This window comes from Globicephala melas, chromosome 5 (genome assembly GCF_963455315.2).
Source record: "Globicephala melas chromosome 5, mGloMel1.2, whole genome shotgun sequence".
Lineage (NCBI taxonomy): Eukaryota > Metazoa > Chordata > Mammalia > Artiodactyla > Delphinidae > Globicephala > Globicephala melas.
Window position 1 is genome coordinate 132,329,946 of NC_083318.1, and position 19,312 is coordinate 132,349,257.

At 42.4% G+C, this 19,312-nt stretch overlaps 1 protein-coding gene across 4 annotated transcripts in view; it reads right to left on the reverse strand.

The window, feature by feature from the left end:
• The window catches only part of PKD2 (polycystin 2, transient receptor potential cation channel), a 48,848-nt gene that overhangs the window by 10,379 nt on the left and 19,157 nt on the right, over window positions 1-19,312 (reverse strand). For 3 of the 4 annotated variants that reach the window (XM_030865705.3, XM_070045612.1, XM_070045611.1), the window contains 6 exons: window positions 15,995-16,219; window positions 13,308-13,536; window positions 9,361-9,528; window positions 6,606-6,787; window positions 5,135-5,255; window positions 1,669-1,767 (listed from right to left, as the gene is read on the reverse strand). In XM_030865705.3, coding sequence (XP_030721565.1) covers window positions 1,669-1,767; window positions 5,135-5,255; window positions 6,606-6,787; window positions 9,361-9,528; window positions 13,308-13,536; window positions 15,995-16,219 — 1,024 coding nt within the window. The remainder of the gene's footprint in view (window positions 1-1,668; window positions 1,768-5,134; window positions 5,256-6,605; window positions 6,788-9,360; window positions 9,529-13,307; window positions 13,537-15,994; window positions 16,220-19,312) is intronic. The other variant, XM_070045613.1, reaches the window with a different exon arrangement.

Genomic DNA, 19,312 nt, shown 5'->3' on the forward strand with positions numbered 1-19,312 from the left:
TCTGAACAGTGCTGGCATTCTTCTTGTTGTTGTGTAACTTACAATATAGAGCGAGCATCTTTTCTACGTCTTGATGAGTTATCATAATCCTTTCTTAACCTGTATCAGCTTCCAACATTTTATCCCTTGCACTTTCAAAGTTGTGAAATATCTCCAAGAGCTCCTTTAATGTGAAATTTGTTGCCAGTGTGATTTCCTCTGAGACACCTTTATCCTACTCATCACAGTCACTTTCCTCATTTAGGTTGATATATTTGCCTTCACTGAGTTCTTCTGGCTGCCGTCTAGCCCTCGAATGGTGGCAGTGTCAACGGTCCCCTGGCCAGCTACGTATTTCTTCTGTAAATCCATTACGTTTGTTTTTAATTTCACTTCCAGTGTTATCATTCCTTGTTTCTTTCCTATACTTTCTTCTTCGCTGGCCTATTCTCTATTTTAATTATGCATATTTGTAAAATGTCACACGGTTTATCACTGGGAGATGAGGGCACAACACAACTACAAGTTTTGTACGTAAACTGAAGAGCAGATGCTCAGTGACCATCCTTGACTTTGAAAGAAGTGACATTATTAGTCACTGATTATGATGCACATCTGTTATTCATGTAACGACCTGAAGAGCTAGTAGTGAAGTTTGTCCTTCGTGCTATTACTCACAGTCAGTATACTGTAATAACTGAAATTTGAACTATGTTGAGAGGCTCGTATTACTTAACTGAAATCACTGATACTGTGCACATCAGAACCAAAGTACAAAGTGAGGACTGCTTGTATTACCCCGGGGATTTGCTAGAATGTAATCGACTATTATGCAAAATTCAGGGTAACACAAATGTTAGGTCCTGTCCAAGGGACTTTGTTTTACAAAGCGGAAGTTCTCTGTTTCAACATGATTCACAGACAACATTGTCCTGTGGTTTGAACCAAACGGAAAAATATTATGGTTAAGGAGCCACTGTGCGTTAGCTGAATGATGACAGGGAACAAGCTGTGTACTTCAGATGTAGTTATTTGTTGTTGTTGAAGTTTTATATTTTAAATCAAGCATAGAAGTCACATGAAGAAGAACAAAGCTGCCCAGCTTTCCTGCCCTGCCCTTCCATGAACAATTAAACGCTTCCTGAGAAGGTGCGTAAGTGAAAGTTCTCAGGCCCTTAGGTCGTGGCCTTGCTCCAAGGACTTTTTCCTTTGACTATTTTAACACTTCCCTGGAAGGTCAGGGTAAAGAGTGAACAACAAAATATTTGCCTCTAAAACGTCTTTCCCTTTTTTTTTTTTAAATCGTAATTAAGATAGACGAAGGGAAAATGTCTTTATATAATCTTCCCTTCCCGTTTATTCTGAACTCTGGATCTGAAAGTGAGAGCCGACTAGAGGAGATATCAAAATAAATAAAGGGGATGAACCCAGGAGCTCAGCTCTTAAGAGGCAAAAGAGATTATTGAGAATTTAATTCTAGGGCACTAAAGGATTCCCAGAATTTAAGTTCAAGCTAGCATTATATCCATCTCTATCTCCGACGTAGAGAACATTTAAATTATTCCTGGAACACAGCAATCTACACTTTAAGTGGTGTCAATGGATCAATGTTGATTTGGCAATCTGGCTGAAACAATGTTCATTTTATATAGAAAATAAAACGATTCTGAGAATTAGGGCTTGTCATACCTTTCTGACAAGATCCGAGAGTTCCATTTCCGCTTTCTGCTGGGCCAAATCAGATTTAACTTCAGAGTAGGTATCATTGATGATGGCCAAAAACATATTCTGTTTGTAAAGCAAAGGAAGGTAGAGATTAAAGAAGAAACCTAAATATATTTTGTTAACATCAATCTAAAATTTGACATGTCTTTTTCTTTTTTTAACAATTTGAGTATTTTATGAAGTCATCAATTAATAGTTTTGCTACCAAATTCTTTGGGAAAATTAGTTTTTCCATTGTCATGGCAAGGGAAAATGCAATATATATTCTTACTTACAAAACCATACATTGATATATTTTGCAAAAAGAGACAATAATGAAATAGAACAAAATATTAATGTATTTACCTATGAATGGTGGGATTATTTTATTATTTTTGCTTATCTGTTCTCTACATTTTTTCATCTGACATAAATCATTAGAGGTGTAGAACTCTAAAGAGCTCCTCAAATTTCAAGTCAACACAGACAAGTGGAATTCTATGCTCATTCCAAATATTGTTATAATAGTTGAGATTCCAGAACATATTTTAAGGAGATACAAAGACCTCTGCAAACAGAAACATGGCAGGCCTAGTAGAAAGAGAGTCAAGAAAAGCTTAATGCTAAAGACAGAGACTTTGGAGTCAAGCAAACTTGGGTTTCTGTCTTGGCGCTGCAAGACTATATTGTGTAACTCTTCTACTCCTAATTTGAAATTTTGTTTGTTTTTACATTTATAAAATGGGAGAAATAGTAGTACCTCCCCTACAGATTTGTTGTAAGGATTAATGAGTTCATCTACGTAAAGTGCTTAGGACAGGGCTTAACGGATGGCAAGTGCTACATAATTTATAGCTACTATTATTATTCAGTGGTGGTTAGTTCATTTTCCTGACTTGTCCCTTCCCCACTATAATGGGTTGTATTTCTAACACCTATTTCCAACGGGTTTCTCAAAGCACCACACCCACTGATCAGGCCCTTCTTTAACATGCCCTTCCATTGTTTTTCCTTTTTAGCGTGTAACTATGGTTTGTGACTGTACAGTTGTGTACTACGTCTGTTCTCCCCACAGGTCTGTGGAATCTTCATGAGGGGAGGGTTGGTATCTATTTTCCTTACCACTTGCATCCCCAGTACCCAGCACATTGCCTGGAATATAGTGGCTCAGTAAATATTTATTGAATGACTGATGAATGAACAAATGAGAGCTCTATTGTTTTGATGAGCTGCTAAATCTCTATGAATTAAGGAAGAATACCGTTTAACATTCTGTAGCAGAAATGAGAACAGGATATAAAATACACGTAAGTTCCTGGCTTAATGCCTGATTCTAAGGGTGGACAGTTGCAGTCAGTGGACCATGTCCCACCTTCGCCCATCCAACACAGGCATCTAATGTTCCATTTCTGTTTCCAAATGATGGTTAGCTAACGCCTGCAAGTGTCTTAGTTGAAATGGATTAAAGTGTGTGTCCTCTGAAGAGATTTCAGAACATGGAAAGTGACTGAGAATGGCTCTCGAAGGTGTGGGGAGAGGAAGTTCACCTCGTCTCCATCCTGTCTCACAAGCTTCACTTAATTGTGGGATGGACTTTGCAACAGGAGGTCTTTCCCTGTTGATGCCAGGGCTTTTGCTTCCTGACTCAGCTGAGCCTCCGCATGCCACTGTGGCTTTTTAAGTGGCGGCAATACGTTAACACCCAGCAGTCATCTCAGAACAGTGGCCAGCCCTGCACTTGGCTTGCCATTAAAAAAAAAAAAAAAAAAAAAAAATCTGTATTGACAGTAGCTTCCTCTCTCTCTGGAGGGTACAGGGAGAACAGTTCCTTTTTGTTCAGTGGTACAAATAAATATTTCAATATAAACACAAAAACTAAGAGCTTTTCATGTTCTAGTGATTGATCTGATAAAATAACTGAATAACGTAGGTGCACTGCCTACTAGAGGACAACATTCAAACAAGCCCACACTGGAGCATTTCCAATTGCCACCATCACGTCCCTCACTTGGCAGACTGACGTACAAAGAACACTTAGGTGGCCTGAGATTTTTATTCTCTTAGTAGACATTCAGGGATTCAGCTGCTCCAGAATTCAAAGTACTACCAATGTTAGAGAGTAACAAAGGCTTACTCTTCCCTCTTTTTTTTTCTTTAATATATAACAGGAAAGAGAAACTTTTTTTTTTTTTTGCGATAAGCGGGCCTCTCACTGTTGTGGCCTCTCCCGTCGCGGAGCACAGGCTCTGGACGCACAGGCTCAGTGGCCATGGCTCACGGGCCCAGCCGCTCCGCAGCATGTGGGACCTTCCCGGACCGGGGCACGAACCCGCGTCCCCTGCATCAGCAGGCGGACTCTCAACCACTGCACCACCAGGGAAGCCCTAAAACTAATAATGATACATGCATACAGCAAGACATAAATGGATTTGCATGCTATTCCTGACTCTTTCAGTACCATTAAAGTACATCTAATTCTCAATCAGTGAATACACATACGTAAGCACTAAATACCTGGACCAGCTCTGGAGCTCTTACAACTGAATTAATGAACTTGATACAAAGGATCTTTAGAAAATCCATTAAAAATGGAAACAATTTTTTTTTCTTCAAATGGTTAAGATTTTATTTTCTTAAGGAAAATCTTAAGTGTTAGTGTTTAAATGAAAAATACCCATGCCTAGGTTAAGCTCACTTAATTTAATACTTTCTTAGTGGAGTGGACACATAAATGTATAAATGTTAACATGAAGAAAAAAAATGCCTTTTAAAAAATCTTAATTAATTTAAGGCCAAAATGTTAAAAATGTGCATCTGTACCAAATCAAAAGCATAAAAGAATTATCTTTGAAAATAATACTTAAAGCCATTTCCATTCATTGTGAGATTTAGTTTTAAATTAAAATTTGAATACTTTTTGTAGGCAGTCTCTAGATATATTAAATATGAGTAAGTTAAAACAACCTATCTTGATCTTGAGACGCAATAATTCACTCAAATGTTACTCCTGACACCCTGCATCTGGCTGGCTTTGTCAGTTTCTATTTTTAAAAAAGAAAAGAAGAAGGAGAGAAATGAAAAGTCACTCAAGCAAGTGACCACGAAAGTGCTGACACTCGTGTTAAAAAAAAGCATGTAAGCGTATTCTACTTCTTAAAGGGCAAAGCACTATTTTAGGAAACTATACATTTGCACTTGATCTACTTCTTTTTTTTTGCACTGAGTACATATATAAATGAAAGATCATGGAAAAAATACTTGGTGAAGACTTAAAACTGTGAATGAATGAGAAGTAAAATAAAATATGTTTCCTAATATCTACGTTTTTTACTATTCCTGAGTCTTTAAAAAATTGATAGGGAATAAAGTGCGAGAGAAAAGAAGAGATGATGATTTATGATGGTGATACATGAAGTCTAAAGCGCCTCGGTATAAACAACAGTGTACATACCAACAGGATGAAGAACATAAAGAACACAAACGTAGTGAAATAGATTGGTCCCAAAACTCGATTAGCTTCCTCCATCTCTGCGAAGTTGACGTCACCCAAAATGATACGGAATTGAGTGAAGCTACAAAAACAAAACAAAGCACACCACCACAGTACGAAAACAAAGCATGTCCGGCATTCTGCTGACATAACATTTCTTAAAAGATGATTTCATACTTTGGGACCTTTTGTGTTTTAATCAGCGTGGAAAGCTACCAAATAACAGAAACGTGTCAACCCCTTTGGAAAACTCTTGTTACTCATATGAGCAGCTAGAGCCTTCTAGAATCAAAAGAATATGCTTTCGTGCTAACTATGTTATTTCCGTTTGGTAAAAAGAAAATATATTATTAGATGGCTTATAAAGCAATAGGCTCGAAGAAAGTAAAACGTAATCTGGGTAAAATATAATAACCCTAAACCTTCACAATGGTCACCCTGAGTCTAAGTTTAAAATCTCGTAAGAAAGAAAGATTTTTGAAGGATAGTCAGAATTGTACATGTATGAAGATGCACTATTTCAATGCACTTCGAGTGGGGTTGAGAATTGCTGCACGTTGCCAGATGCTGGGTCTTTATCAGTAGTTGTTTCCATTCCTGACTTTCATCAGACAGCAACATGAATTAGGGGTCCTCGTGCACAAAGCCCCATTAACTCCTATTATCACGATCTCTTATTTCCTAACTAACTCCTTTCTAAGTGACATGGAAGTCTGAAATGGTTTTTCATAGCCTATTTGAGAACTTTGGAAAAAGACTGAAAATTCCTGTATTTGTTTGAGCTTCTCCTAGAATATTAGAAATACCCGTTTCTTCTTAGAAAATAGGCTGAAGTTTGAAGTTTATGGCAACATTATTTAATAGGAATAAAAGTATAGGCAAAGGTCTCTTAAATGCTACCATCTGCATTTGGTGCTAAGAAGGCCTCAGTCTTTGGAACAGAGTTAGCTTACTATAGCTGTTCTTCTATATCTTACTACTTTCAGGCTCTGTCTTAAACATTAATGTTTCAGAAGGTATTGTCATCTTTGCATTGATGGGTCAATGTTTCTGGGAAAGAGAATCAATTCTCTTTTTTTTTGTTGTTTTTTTATTTTGTTTTGTTTTTTTTGCAGTACATGGGCCTCTCACTGTTGTGGCCTCTCCTGTTGCGGAGCACAGGCTCTGGACGCGCAGGCTCAGCGGCCATGGCGCACGGGTCCAGCCACTCCGCGGCATGTGGGATCTTCCCGGACCGGGGCACGAACCCGTGTCCTCTGCATCAGCAGGCGGACTCTCAACCACTGCACCACCAGGGAAGCCCTAATTCTCATTTTAAACAACTGCTTTTAAGTACTTGGTAGTTAAATAGCCACCGTGAAGATTTCTTTAACCTTGAGAAGGCAGCACTGTCTATGATTAAATCTTTCTTCTTAATTTCATACATACTTACATACACTCTTGGAAAGTACTGAAGTCATCAACCTGAGTGCCAAAGACAAGGTATGCCAACTGAGCGTACGCTAAGAAAATAATGAAGAACATAATTGCAAAGCCAAAGAGGTCTTTGGCACACCGAGACATGGTTGTGGAGAGCTGACTCATGGTCCTGTTAAAGTTGATGAATTTGAAGAGCTGTAAAAGAGAGGGGAGATGAGATACGAGGATGAATGAGTAAACAAACTGCGGTATATACATGTGATGGGTCATTACTCAGCCCTATGAAGAAAGGAAATTTTGATTCATGCTACAACACGAATGAAACTTGAAAGCACTGTGCTAAGTGAAATAAGCCAGACACGAAAAGACAAATATTGCATGACTCCACTTACGTGAGGTACCTAGAGTAGGGAAATTCACAGAGACAGAAGGAGAACAGAAGTTACCAGGAGCTGCAGGGAGGGGGAAATGGAGAGTTAGTGTTGAATGGATAAAGAAGTTGCAGCTGGGATGATGAAAAAGTCCTGGACACACACAGTGGTGATGGTTGCACAACACCGTGAAGGTACTTAATGCCATTGAGTTGTACACTTAAAAGTAGTTAAAATGGAAAATTTTGTTATGTATATTTTACAACAGAAAGAAAGAGAGGACAAAAATGACTTGCTTTTTTTCAAATCCAGCCACTTATATTTTCTCATTTATAGTGAAAACAAGTTTAATTATAATTAAAATGACCATTGATATTTTTCTCCTAGAAAGATTAAAACAAAGGAGGAAAAACCCCACAAATGAAAACTAGCTAGATAAATGACAAGGACCTACTGTGTAGCACAGGGAACTATACTCAACATCTTGTAATAACCTATAATGGAAAAGAATCTGAAAAAGAATATATGTACGTACATAGGTATGTAACGGAGTCACTTTGCTGTACACCTGAAACTAACACAACGTTGCAAATTAACTGTACTTCAATAAAAACAAAAAGAGTTAACATAAAAAAACACTAGTTAAGGGACTTCCCTGGCGGTCCAGGGGTTAAGACTTCACCTTCCAATACAGGGGGTGTGGGTTCGACCCCTGGTCGGGGAGCTAAGATCCCACATGCCTGGCGGCCAAAAAAAACCAAAACATAAAACAGAATCAATATTGTCACAAATTCAACAAAGACTTTAAAATTGGTCCACGTCAAAAAAAAAAAAAAAACTTTAAAAAGAAGACACTAGTTAAAAAAACCTCCAGAAAATACTTATTGTATATTAACAGTCACTTATTGTGCATCAGCTTTGTGCCAGGCATTGGCCAGGGCTTGGAGTGAGGATCTGAACCGGGCTCTATCTGACTGCACAGCCACACGGCGCATTTCTGTAGACAGGCACAGAGGGTACTGCCCAGGTTCGGCAGCTCGAGCCCAGAGGGCAGGACACACCGCACGGCTCTAGCTAGGAGTCTCGGCGGAAGGAAGTGGGCAGATCCGTTAGAAGCTGAGCTCCAATCTCTGCCTTAAAGAACCTAATGGTTCACAAGGTCTTGGGGGCAAGATATTTACAGGCGAAGCACTAAATGAGACGAACACCCTGAGGCACACACTGAAAGGAAACCTCTAGAATTGTACTTAAAGACCTCTTATAAAGCGCATCTGGCACAACAAAATGTTCCTGACGGTTGTTGTAATCACATTACTTGACACGATTCCTCGTAGTATTTCTATGAGATCTTGATTATTGTTCTGTTTTGTGATAAAGGTACGGTACGTTAGTGATGGTTTCTCTTGAACGAACATGTAACTGAATAAATAGCACGAGAGATACAGGACGAGGTCTAAGCCCTCTGATAAATCTCAGGCCTTCCAGATGTGAACAACAATTCGGGAAAACAAGTAACTGGAAAGTACCTTCTAGAACGGTGCTCTTCAACAGAATTTTCTCTGATGGAAATGCTCTGTATTTCCGCTATCTAATACAGTAGCCACTAGCCACATATAGACACCGAACACTGAAAATGTGGCCAGAGTGACTGAGGAACTGAATGTTTAATTGCACGTCATTTTAATTAATTTAAATTAAAATCTAAATAGTTACTTGTGGCTGACAGCTCCTATCTGGATGGCGCAATCGTAGAACTTAAGTGGTGACAAGCTGGCAGCTGGCCTCAAAACAATGACATTTCCTCAACCTCCAGAATCGAGGCTCATCGTATATGAAGTGACCTGAGCTTTCACGCACGAGGAAAGGCGCATGATGCCTTGGGAGAAGGAAATGAGTCGTGAAGGTACTACTCGGAGGACCTGTCTGTCCCAATCTCAGTTCTAGGTAAAGCTTCTCTGGCCTCCACCTGGAAAGGAGGCAATCCTTCAAGAGAACATTTCCAGGGCAGGATCTCTCCCTTTCCTTTCCCCACCCTTCCCCTCCTTTCTCTTAGTTCCTTTTCCTTCACCTGGTTCACCCCACTTATGGTGAAACTTGAACCTGTCTCTGGGTTAGCACAGCCAGGGGCCCCCAGGCCCAGGTGACACTCAAAGGTCTCTTAATGCATTTGTTAAATGAAACCTCCAAAGACAGGTCTTCCAAGAGTGCAGGTAGCAGGCAGACAGTGAGATGAACGGTCACGTGAGTCCTGCGAGCTGACTTTACTTGTAAACACGGGGCTGGCTGCCTAAACTTGGCCACAGAAACCAATTCAAGTCCTTCAGCATTTTGTGTGACTCACGTTAATAAAAAGACGAAAATGATATTAAAGATCTGAACCTGAGATTTATAAATTACCTTAATCCAGACAAAAAATACTATGACAGCAGCTATGTTGTTGAACTGTATTTGCCAGTATGCCAGATTCTCAAAGTTGGGGAAAGCACTTTGATCTTCTAGAAACTGGAGGAGCACCTCCACATTCGATGTTCTGTGTATGTTGATTCCTGCAGCTACCACTGACAGCTGGAAGACAAAAGATTTAGATATTAGTGCAGTGTTCTGGAAATATATAACTCACCTTAAAATGACTAGTTTATCTTCCTTCACAAATGTATTAATTCTAGGGTTCACCATTCTACTCACCCAACGGCATGCATAAATTAAGTCACTCACACGGAGGGAAAGAGTTGAGCACTGCCGTAAAAAAGTAAAAGAATATATTGCTCGCACTTCCTTGGTTTGGAATAGAAACCCAGTGAGCGCACGTGTGCACGCATGTGCCTGCACACGCGCACGCACACACCCGAGAGATGTCACTTTATTACAAAAGGAAACTCAAACAGGAACGCCTTCTGTTTTGTTCTGCCACCTTCACGTACATCACTTTCCAGCCTTGTGCTTTCCCAGGCCTCGTCTCGCTCTGTTTTTATTTGCGGGGCTTCTTTTTTTCCATCTTCCAGCCATCTATTCTTTCCTTTATTCAACAAACACATGGTGGATCTGTGTACACAGCACCGTGCGAAGGCTCAAGAGGAACAAATACAGGTGAAAAGTACAAACCTCGTCCTCGAGAAGCTTATACTCTGGTTCAAGAGCAGATAAACACCCAGAGACAAAGAGTACAAAAGCCTTCTAAGAAGCTGGCATCACACCACATAGGGGAAGGGTGAAACAAGACATGTTCAAAGGAGCGCCCGTGACAGGGAAAAATGAACTTGGTCTTAGATGGCGGGAACGAAGGGCACAGAGGGCTCGACAAGGCTCGCAGTGGGTACATGTGAGCCAAGGGTCCCCCACTTGCTTGCTTCTGTCCTTTAACTCATGACCATACAACTCTTCACATCTGCTTTGGTCCTGGCCTATAAAAATCCGAGGGGAACGCTGGGCCCGCCTCGCACCCATCACCACTGGATTAACGTGTATGTGTGTAAACAGCTAGGGGTCAGCCATAACCACCGGGCCCCTACATGGACCCCGAGTCCACGGCGTGCGGGCTACGGCAGGTGCCGTGACCTCCGCGGCCCATCTCTCTCTTCTCACGGATGATGGCCGAGGACCACTGCATCAGCCCTTCTTGAGATGCCTGTCTGGTGATTATCAGAGTCAGGGCCTGCCTGTCTGCCAGCCTCGGCTGCAAAAGCCAGCCTCACCACCGTCCTTGTCTTCCCTGTGAAGGGTTCCCACACTTAGTCTAGTATTTTTTGCACTGGTGGTAGGAATACTTCCCTTGAGCTCTCTGGAATACCCTGGTAAGTGTTTTTCTGCATGGACTTCACTGAGAAAAAAGGGCTGACTGACTGAATCTCAAAATAACCCTTTACCAACTCTCACTAGGTACCCTTTGTTTTTGCTCTGCCCAGGGAAAGTGTTTATAAAAATATGGAATATGGGGTCATCTATACAATGCCATAGAAATACACTAAATTTCCTGAGCCTCTTCCTTCAAAATAGAGAATGAGAGAGAAGCAGAGAGGAAAGAGGTTCGGTGGTTATTCGGGTCGTTACGTGGCTCCGAGTTTTCTTGGAGATTTTCATCTCTTATCTACAAAAGAACTTTCTTCCTTTGGCATAAGCTTCACGGAAAGCGTGCCCTATTTCTAAAGGGTCAGAGAAGGTTTCAGAGGAGAAGTAGGATTCCAGTAGCCGTTCCTTGTTCTCATAAAAGCACACTGCCTGAACTGTTGTCTTGTCAGCATTGAGAGTTAAGAAAAAGAAGAGCACAGGGAAGCAAGTTTCCAAAGAAACACTTGCAAAATTCTGCAGCTGCTTAGCCAAGAAACTAGCCTCACTTTCCATGATGTCATCAGCTATTTTTCCAGCGGTCTCCAAGGTGGGTACGAGGCAATTCACTGGGGTGTGAGATGAAAACATTAAAACGTATAGGCAGGTGATAAGAAAGTGTTAGAATTCTACTTGTATTTATTTTTATCCAAATATTTCAAATTCTATGCTGTGTATGTTTTTACAAATGTAATTACACCACTACACACACACACACACACTTTATAAATAAAAATACACTAGGGTGTGGCACTTCACTGATATGTTACATAATCAAAAAGCTGAATGCCGCGGACTAGTCCTTTGCTCACACTGAAGGTATTTGGGTAAAAAAAAAAAAGAAAACATTAATTAGCATAATATCACACCCACTTTTTTACCATTATTCTCAATGACAGAAACATAAACGTATCCATGTAAACTAAAAGAGCAAAGTTTGCATCCTTAGGGCTCCAAATAATAATTGTTTTCCAGAACGATTTTCAGTGTATATGAACGGCACTCTGCCATCGTGCAGTACAGAAATATTTTGAAAAATTATTTCCCGTATCATCGCCTTTCCTGCCTCCTTAAGTACGGAAATTCTTTTGTAATTCTGTTCATTATTAATATGTTGAGAATTTGGGAATCAAGAGTTTCGCTGCAGGAATTGTGATGTTACACAGCCATCATGAAAGAAGGGGTGCACTTCTAACTGCATCAGGATCAGATGGGTTCCATGCTGTATCCTACAGGAACGTGTATTTTATGTAAAAGTGATTTCTGAAGTACACATGTATGTGGCGTGAGGGCGGTGGCAGAGTGGCTAAGAGGGTTATCGTGAGGACTAAATGAACGTGCCGTAGAGGAAGAGCACGAGGAACTGTGCCTAGCACAGACAGCTTCTAAATGTTAGCAATTACTGTTATTATTGCTCCTATTAATACCATTATTGCCACGCAATACACACATATAGCTTGTTTATGTCTTAAGTCTCCTTTTACTTACATATGAATAACATTTTTTCTATATTTAATAGCATATTAAGATACATTAAGTAACATACTTTCTATATATTCCCAACTAACTCTAGTGATGATTTGATAATGACTTGACGTAAATGTTTCACAAAGCCAAATGAACTTTTGGTTGGGGAGGAACAACACTGGTTAAGAAGCAGGACATCAGAAGAGAGAATGCTAACGGGATAACGCATCACTGACTAAGATTTCAGAGGCGCAGCTCTGTCGCTGCACAGTGGAAAGGATGGACTTTTAAGCACGTAACCATTAAGCATGTTGTTATATGCTCTAATGTGTAACAGACTAGCAGAAGATTATGTGTTATTGCTGAAGGGAGAAAAGCTTGCAAAAATACATCTTGCACTAAGGCTTCTGGAAGGAAGTGATTAAGATGATGCTGAAGAGAACCGTCTTGAACAAGTGTTGGAATTTGTAACAGAGTCACGGGCAGGCAAGGGCTCCACAAGGGGTCCCAGTCTTAACTCAACCATAACTCTGCCTTATGGTTTCCTGCACCTCCTACAGAAAACGCTGATGGCCATCATTTACATTTTGTACACTGTGGACTATCTGCAGGACATCTGAACCTGCAGGGAGGTTTTCTCTGCCACCTCCAAAGTTTCCTGGATGTTTCTTTATGCCGTAACTTTACACATGCGCAGAAAGATATAAACTGATTTTTGCTGTAGTTGAAGAAAAGTATCATTAGCCAAAGCAGAATAAACAAAATCGCTTTCTCCCCACATCTCGTGTGACATGCCAAAGCCAAATACGAACTACTAACCCATTCTTGTTATTAGTCTGGCCAAGTGAGAGCTTACTGTAAGTGCGTCTCCACTTCCATACGCAGAAGGGTCACTCATGCGACGTGAGAAGGTTAGTAACAGTGACGCTGATATTACAGAGGAGAACCTTTAGATTCTCCTTCGGGAAGGTCAAGACGCACAGCGCTGAGGGGAGCGAAGACTCTAACGCATTTTTATAACAGGGCAGGGGATTTGGTGTGGTGCTCAAACCTACCACAATGATCACAACATCCAGACAATTCCAGAAACTCCGGAAATAGTGCAGCTTGTGAATGCGGATTTCCAGTATCTCTTCCACCATGTAGTAAAGGATAAAGAAACAAAAGATAATCTCACAGGCTGCCAGGAAGAAATCGAAAGTCGTGACGTATCGGATCAGTTTTACAGGCTGAAACCGCCAAGACGGAATCACACCGCCTGTTGCCGGGAATTCGACCAGTAACCTGCGTTGCAATAAGAACAGTTAACACGACGAACAACGTCAACAGTAACAACAACACAGGGATGCAGCCGGGAAAAAACATCGCCTATTCTGTCCCTGCTCTAAGTAAAACTGAGACCACACGTCACTCCAAACCAGTGGCAAAATGTTTTTTATCACAGCCGGGAACTCCATCCTTGTAGAATTTTGTGTTACAAAAAGAACAAGCCTTCCCAAGGCCTCCCAGACCAAAGAGGTTATTCGTCCTCAGTCTCCCATTTACGCTTCTGGTATTGAGACCACTCAAAATGCTATACGCTTATTTTTAAATGTAGAAGTTAATCAACGAACAAGACTTTATAGGACTTTGATTAAATGCAAGTCCTTCAACTGGGTAATAAAGAACGTAAGAAATATATGTCATCAATCAAGACATGTATGGCCTGGTTGAGAAGCAGGATGTCTCTTTCATATACAAATAAAGACAGGGAATGAGTTTCTCGTTCATGCATTTGGTGACACCTAACCAGAATCAAATAATTTGCCTACGGGGACCATTTTGCTATCGGAACTGCTCAGAGCCTTATAGTGGATTGGTGCCCAGTAAATGCCTGACTGTCTGCAACACTGACATACGCTCTTACGTTCACAGTGGTGGTACTGATCTTTAGTGCTTTCTAATAACTGAAGTGAAGATGCTTCTTGCCAAATTCCCCTTTGTAGGTGTCACACTGAGAAGGTTAAACGATTCACTTAATGGTACAATTTCCCTTCACACTACAAACAGACTCTCTAGATCCTTAACTTGAAGGCTTTTAAAAGATCTCCAGTCAGCGATCAGGTGTAACATCTCTCCCGTTACAGGATGGACAGGACAGGTGGCCACTCCTAGAACCTAAGTATCTAGGGCTCGAGCATGAGCAATAATCAGGTATAGGCAAGGACTACAGCAAATCGGAATTGGTCAAAGATGTGTGAAACATCTTCCTTCCCTGGCACTGTCAACCTCCTGTTTTCTTCCTATTCAATACGCTGGAGCGTAGGGGTGAGAACCGGAAACTCAGGAGGGCAATACTGAGACAAAGAGCCTTGTGGCAGCCTCAGTGTGAACTCACAAGGGCAGGAAGTGGCCTCTGTGTGCTGAGTCATCTCTCTCTGCCTGTCCTGGTCCTGCATCGTCAACCCCTCCAGAAATTGAGACAACAATGTAGAGAAATGAAGCAACCGCCTTGACAATATTCACTCTTAAAGTATGGCGGGGACGTGGGAGACATACTCATTTATACCTTCTATAAATAGATATTTCCTTAAACGTCAGTCAGAGTCGCCTGCCTGCGTGTATCCTCTTTCTGTGCTCACTGGAATCATTAGCAGGAGTTCAACAATAATTGCAATAGATTTTCATTCATTTCTAGTCATAACTGTTACTTGATTTAATGTGATACTGTTTTCTGCAAAAGTTCTTAGATATAAAGACTGGGAAAATCCAACTGGCTATGTAAAGCACAGCTGAGTTTAGCCTCAAAAATAATCCCAGAATAAGGCTATTATGAGAATGCAGCCTTCTTATTTGGTGGGTAAATATATGTGCAAGTAATTCATGTCAGCAACGTCTGCACGTTGCTGCCACATTCACCAGGAGGATTAAAGCGGGTGAAGCCTGGGCCCCCTTGCCTTGTTCTCCGTGTTTTATAGCACCTAGTACCTTCTAACATGCTATCTAATTAATTTGTTTCCTTTGCTTATCGTTTATCATCTAATATCTCCTCCTGGTGGAATGTGAGCTCTACAAGGGCAGAGATCTTTCTGATGATTCCCAAGAGCCTTGAACAGTGCCTGGCACATATTAAGTGCCCAATAAATGTTTGCTGAATGAATGAATGAACAAGAGGTCCCAGACAAGCCGGTGGGATCTCTGTCAGTTTCCTCCCTGTCACCAGAATGGTCAATGATGACAAACATCACAGAATCTGCAGCAGGAACTTTATGTGCCTTTGGTAATTCTTGAGTGTAAGCAGGTACCGGGGCACCCTACTGAGCACAAGCGTAGCCCCTGACTACTGTGCTCGTGTTCTAATCGCGTGCGCATCATTGGAGAATGGGAAACTCAGGGAAATGAGTCAAGATACGATGCCTGGGGGCCTTGGTAGCAGAGCATGGAGCAATGGTCATCCTCGTGATGGGAAAGGACTGATGTCAGCAAAACACGGTGCTTTGTCTGGGACGGTTCCAGCCTTGGGATGAACTTGGACCAGACTTAAGGTTCTTCCTAACTCATAATATCCCCGGATCCTCACTCCCTTCCTCCAGAAACCCCTATCCCAGGAAGCTTTTTGGTTTTCACCCCTCCTTGCTGTCAGCTCTGATCCTTGAAACTCTCATTTAGCCAACTGCAGGCAATGATTTTCTGGTCTAACTGCAGACTAGGATGTATATACAAACACACAGAAGTGGGAGGCATGAGTGCCCTTTATACACACCTGATCACACAGAACAGATTGATGTTGGCATTGTACACTGAAAAGTCAATAAAAGTTGCCCGGGTTCCCCGGTCCAGCCAGCCGTTTTTCTTGAGGTTAGCAATCTGAGTGGCTGTTTCCTCTCTTGTTCTCGACAGATCCAGGTAATAACCAGCTCCGCTGTAAGTTGCGATCATTCCCCAGTGGCTGCTCCCATTCAAGTCTTTTTCACTTGTGTAGATCCAACTAATTCAAAGACAAAACGAACAGGTGAAAATCAGTGGAACACCTGGGGCAACTACGAAGACAGAGTACGTAACAAATAACGGTGAGTCTCATCGAGCTGGGTGATGTGCTTGCCACGGTGCTTTGTGTTTTCTGACATCATCCTCATAGAGCTATTCTGCCCATTTTAGGAATAAGGGCCCTGAGGCTTAGTGAGGTCAAGTCAGCCTCAGATCTTTTGAAGGTAGAGTCAGGAACCCACCCCAGGACAGTCTGCCTTCAGAGGCCTGTGCTGTTAGCCCTCAGTTTATATGGTTGCCTTTCAGGGTGACTTACTTAGGGACTAGCTGACCCTAGGCCCCCCAAAAATTGCAGCCAAGAGAGGTACGAGTTCATCAAGTGCCACGGTCAGCAGCTCAACTAAATAAGACTCCACACGGCATTTGGGAGCTTAACCCACAAACGTTTACAGGCTCTCAGGAACCAGATGCGTCTCTGGTATTAATGAGGATGGAAAGATGAACTAAGAGCCTTTCTCTCCCCAATTTATAATAAGTGGGGAGAGGAAAGTTGTAATTAAACACCGAAAATACAAGGTATGTGATAAGAAGAACCAACAAAGAATCATAGAAAAATTGCTCGGGCCAAGCAGAGGGAAGCTAGCCTTCTTTGGAGGTTCAGCGATGATGGGAAAGATGAACCAGAGAAGGCTTTGGAAGAAGCCACGTTGAACCTAGGCTGTGAAAGGTAAGCAGGATTCAGACTTAGGCAGGTGGATGGGGAGGGTGTTTTTAAGCCTGAGCCAGGCGGGGCCGGAGAAGTACAAGGCATCCGCCAGTAGTTCGGTTTGGCGCCCATATGATGAAGGAGAGAAGGCTGAAAGGTGGACTCTGGTCAGATGGCGAGGGGGCAGGCGTGAAGGGGTCACCGAAGGGAAGGTCTCTGGGAGGCACAGAACGGGGTTACCTGGAGTGGTGAGGAAAGAGAGAGGACGCATGTGTGGAAGAGAGTTAACACAGCGGGTCCGAGACCGCCTCTCCTTAAAGCATTCAGGTTGGACTCGGCTGGCATCCGGAATTTCAGTGATAAACGGCTCCCTACACTGATATGAAACTTCCTCTGACCAGAAGGAGAGGCTCACAGTGCCTAGGCTTCTGTGCAAACAAGGTGGCTCATGCCCACGCCTGCCTCCCTTCTGGGAGTCTGAGATTTGGGGATGTGCTGGCCAGAGCCTGCCTATGTAACCAGCACCCAGAAACACATGGGAGGCGCCAAGTCTCTGCTGAGCTTCTCGGACAGACAATGCTTCCTACATGTTGTCACAACTCGTCACTGGAGGAAGACGCATGTCTTGTGTGGCTCCACTGGGAGAGGACCTTTACAACCTGGCACCTGGTTCCCTCCAGACTTTGCCCCATGAGCCTGTCCCTTCCGCTGCTTTTGCGTATTTCCTTTCACTGTAGTAAAGCTCAGCCATGAATATATGCTGAATCCTGGGAGCCCTTCCAGAGAATCGCTGAACTCCGTGAGGCTGGTCCCAGGGACCCCGACACAGCTGAGTCAGCTGTCCTTGCAAGAACCGATGGGGCGTGAACTAGAGCAGTGAGCTGGGAAGGACAAGGGAGGGCCGAGACAGGGCCACGGAGGTGACTGTCAACAGAGCCTGGCACTGATCTGGAAGCTGGGGCAAGGGAGAGGGGGCTTCTGAAGAAAGACTCCAGTCTCTTTTTGGGTAATGCGAAGATGGTGGTGCCGTGAACAGAAGGAAGGACACATTCGACAAGAAAGTGATGAGTTCCGGGACTTCCCTGGGGGTCCCGTGGCTAAGACTCCGCGCTCCCAATGCAGGGGGCCCGGGTTCGATCCCTGGTCAGGGAACTAGACCCCACATGCCTCAACTAAGAGTTCGCATGCCGCAACTAATGATCCTGCACGTGGCAACGAAGATCCCGCGTGCTGCAACTAAGACCTGTCGCAGCAAAAAAAAAAAAAAAAAAAGACTCCGCGCTCCCAATGCAGGGGGCACGGGTTCGATCCCTGGTTGGGGAAACTAAGGTCCCGCATGCCGCGTGGCATGGCCAAAAATAAACAAACAAACAAACAAATAAATAAATAATGAATGATAAAAAGCGACGAGCTCAGTTTGGGGCATATTGAATTATCGGAGCTGGTGGGACATACAGGTAGCATACACACTCATCTTCTATCAGACTCTGGCAGGACCTGGGATGGTTTAAATACACACAAGAAGGATCCCTTCAGTAGCCTACCCTGTAGTGAAAATCACTTATAAGCGTCTTGGATGTTCTAGGCACTGTTCAAAGCTCTGGAAATACAGCAGTGAACAAAACAGAGTCCCTGCCCTCAAGAAGCTTGAATTCTGACGGGGAACTGAGGGCAGCAGGCAGCCACTCTAGCAACGTAATTAATATGGAAGAAGCAACGTGGCGTCATAAAAGAAACATGGGTTTTGGAGTCAAGCTGGTCCCATTTACTAGCAGTGATGTTTTTTCATCTATAAAATGGAGCTGATACCTATTTCAGAGTTGTTCTGTGAAAAGTAGATGAGATAATGCATGAATTCACTTCTTAGACAGCGTCTAGCATGGAACAGAGGCTGCATGAATCTCTCTTACCAATGGCATGAGATGAGATAAAATATTAGACAAGGTACCATAAGTTCAAGTGCAAACTTATGCTTTGCAGGAACTGGAAAAAGGAGCATTAGTGAGCAAAATCACTATCACAACCTGGAAAACATGTCTTTTGAGATTCAGTCTTTTTACTCTAAATCTTCGGATGTTTAGTAAGTTTGTTCCTTATGGGTCCAGGTACTAAAGAGGGTGTGTACTGGACGACAGACGAAGAATCTGGTTATGGAAAAGGTGTTCGTCCTCATTGCGTATTAACTAATCTGGATTCTGGTGTCTCAGTTCTCAAGAAAGGGATCTAGATGAACTGAAAGAATTAGTTTAGTGAAACTCAGAAGACAATTCTATCCACAGTGACTCACCCAGGGCCCGTGCCCCAAGATGTCCACCTTGGGACAACCCGAGAACTCTTCTCACTTTTTGTAATAATTTTAGAAATAAGGACTGTCCTCCCTTAATACAC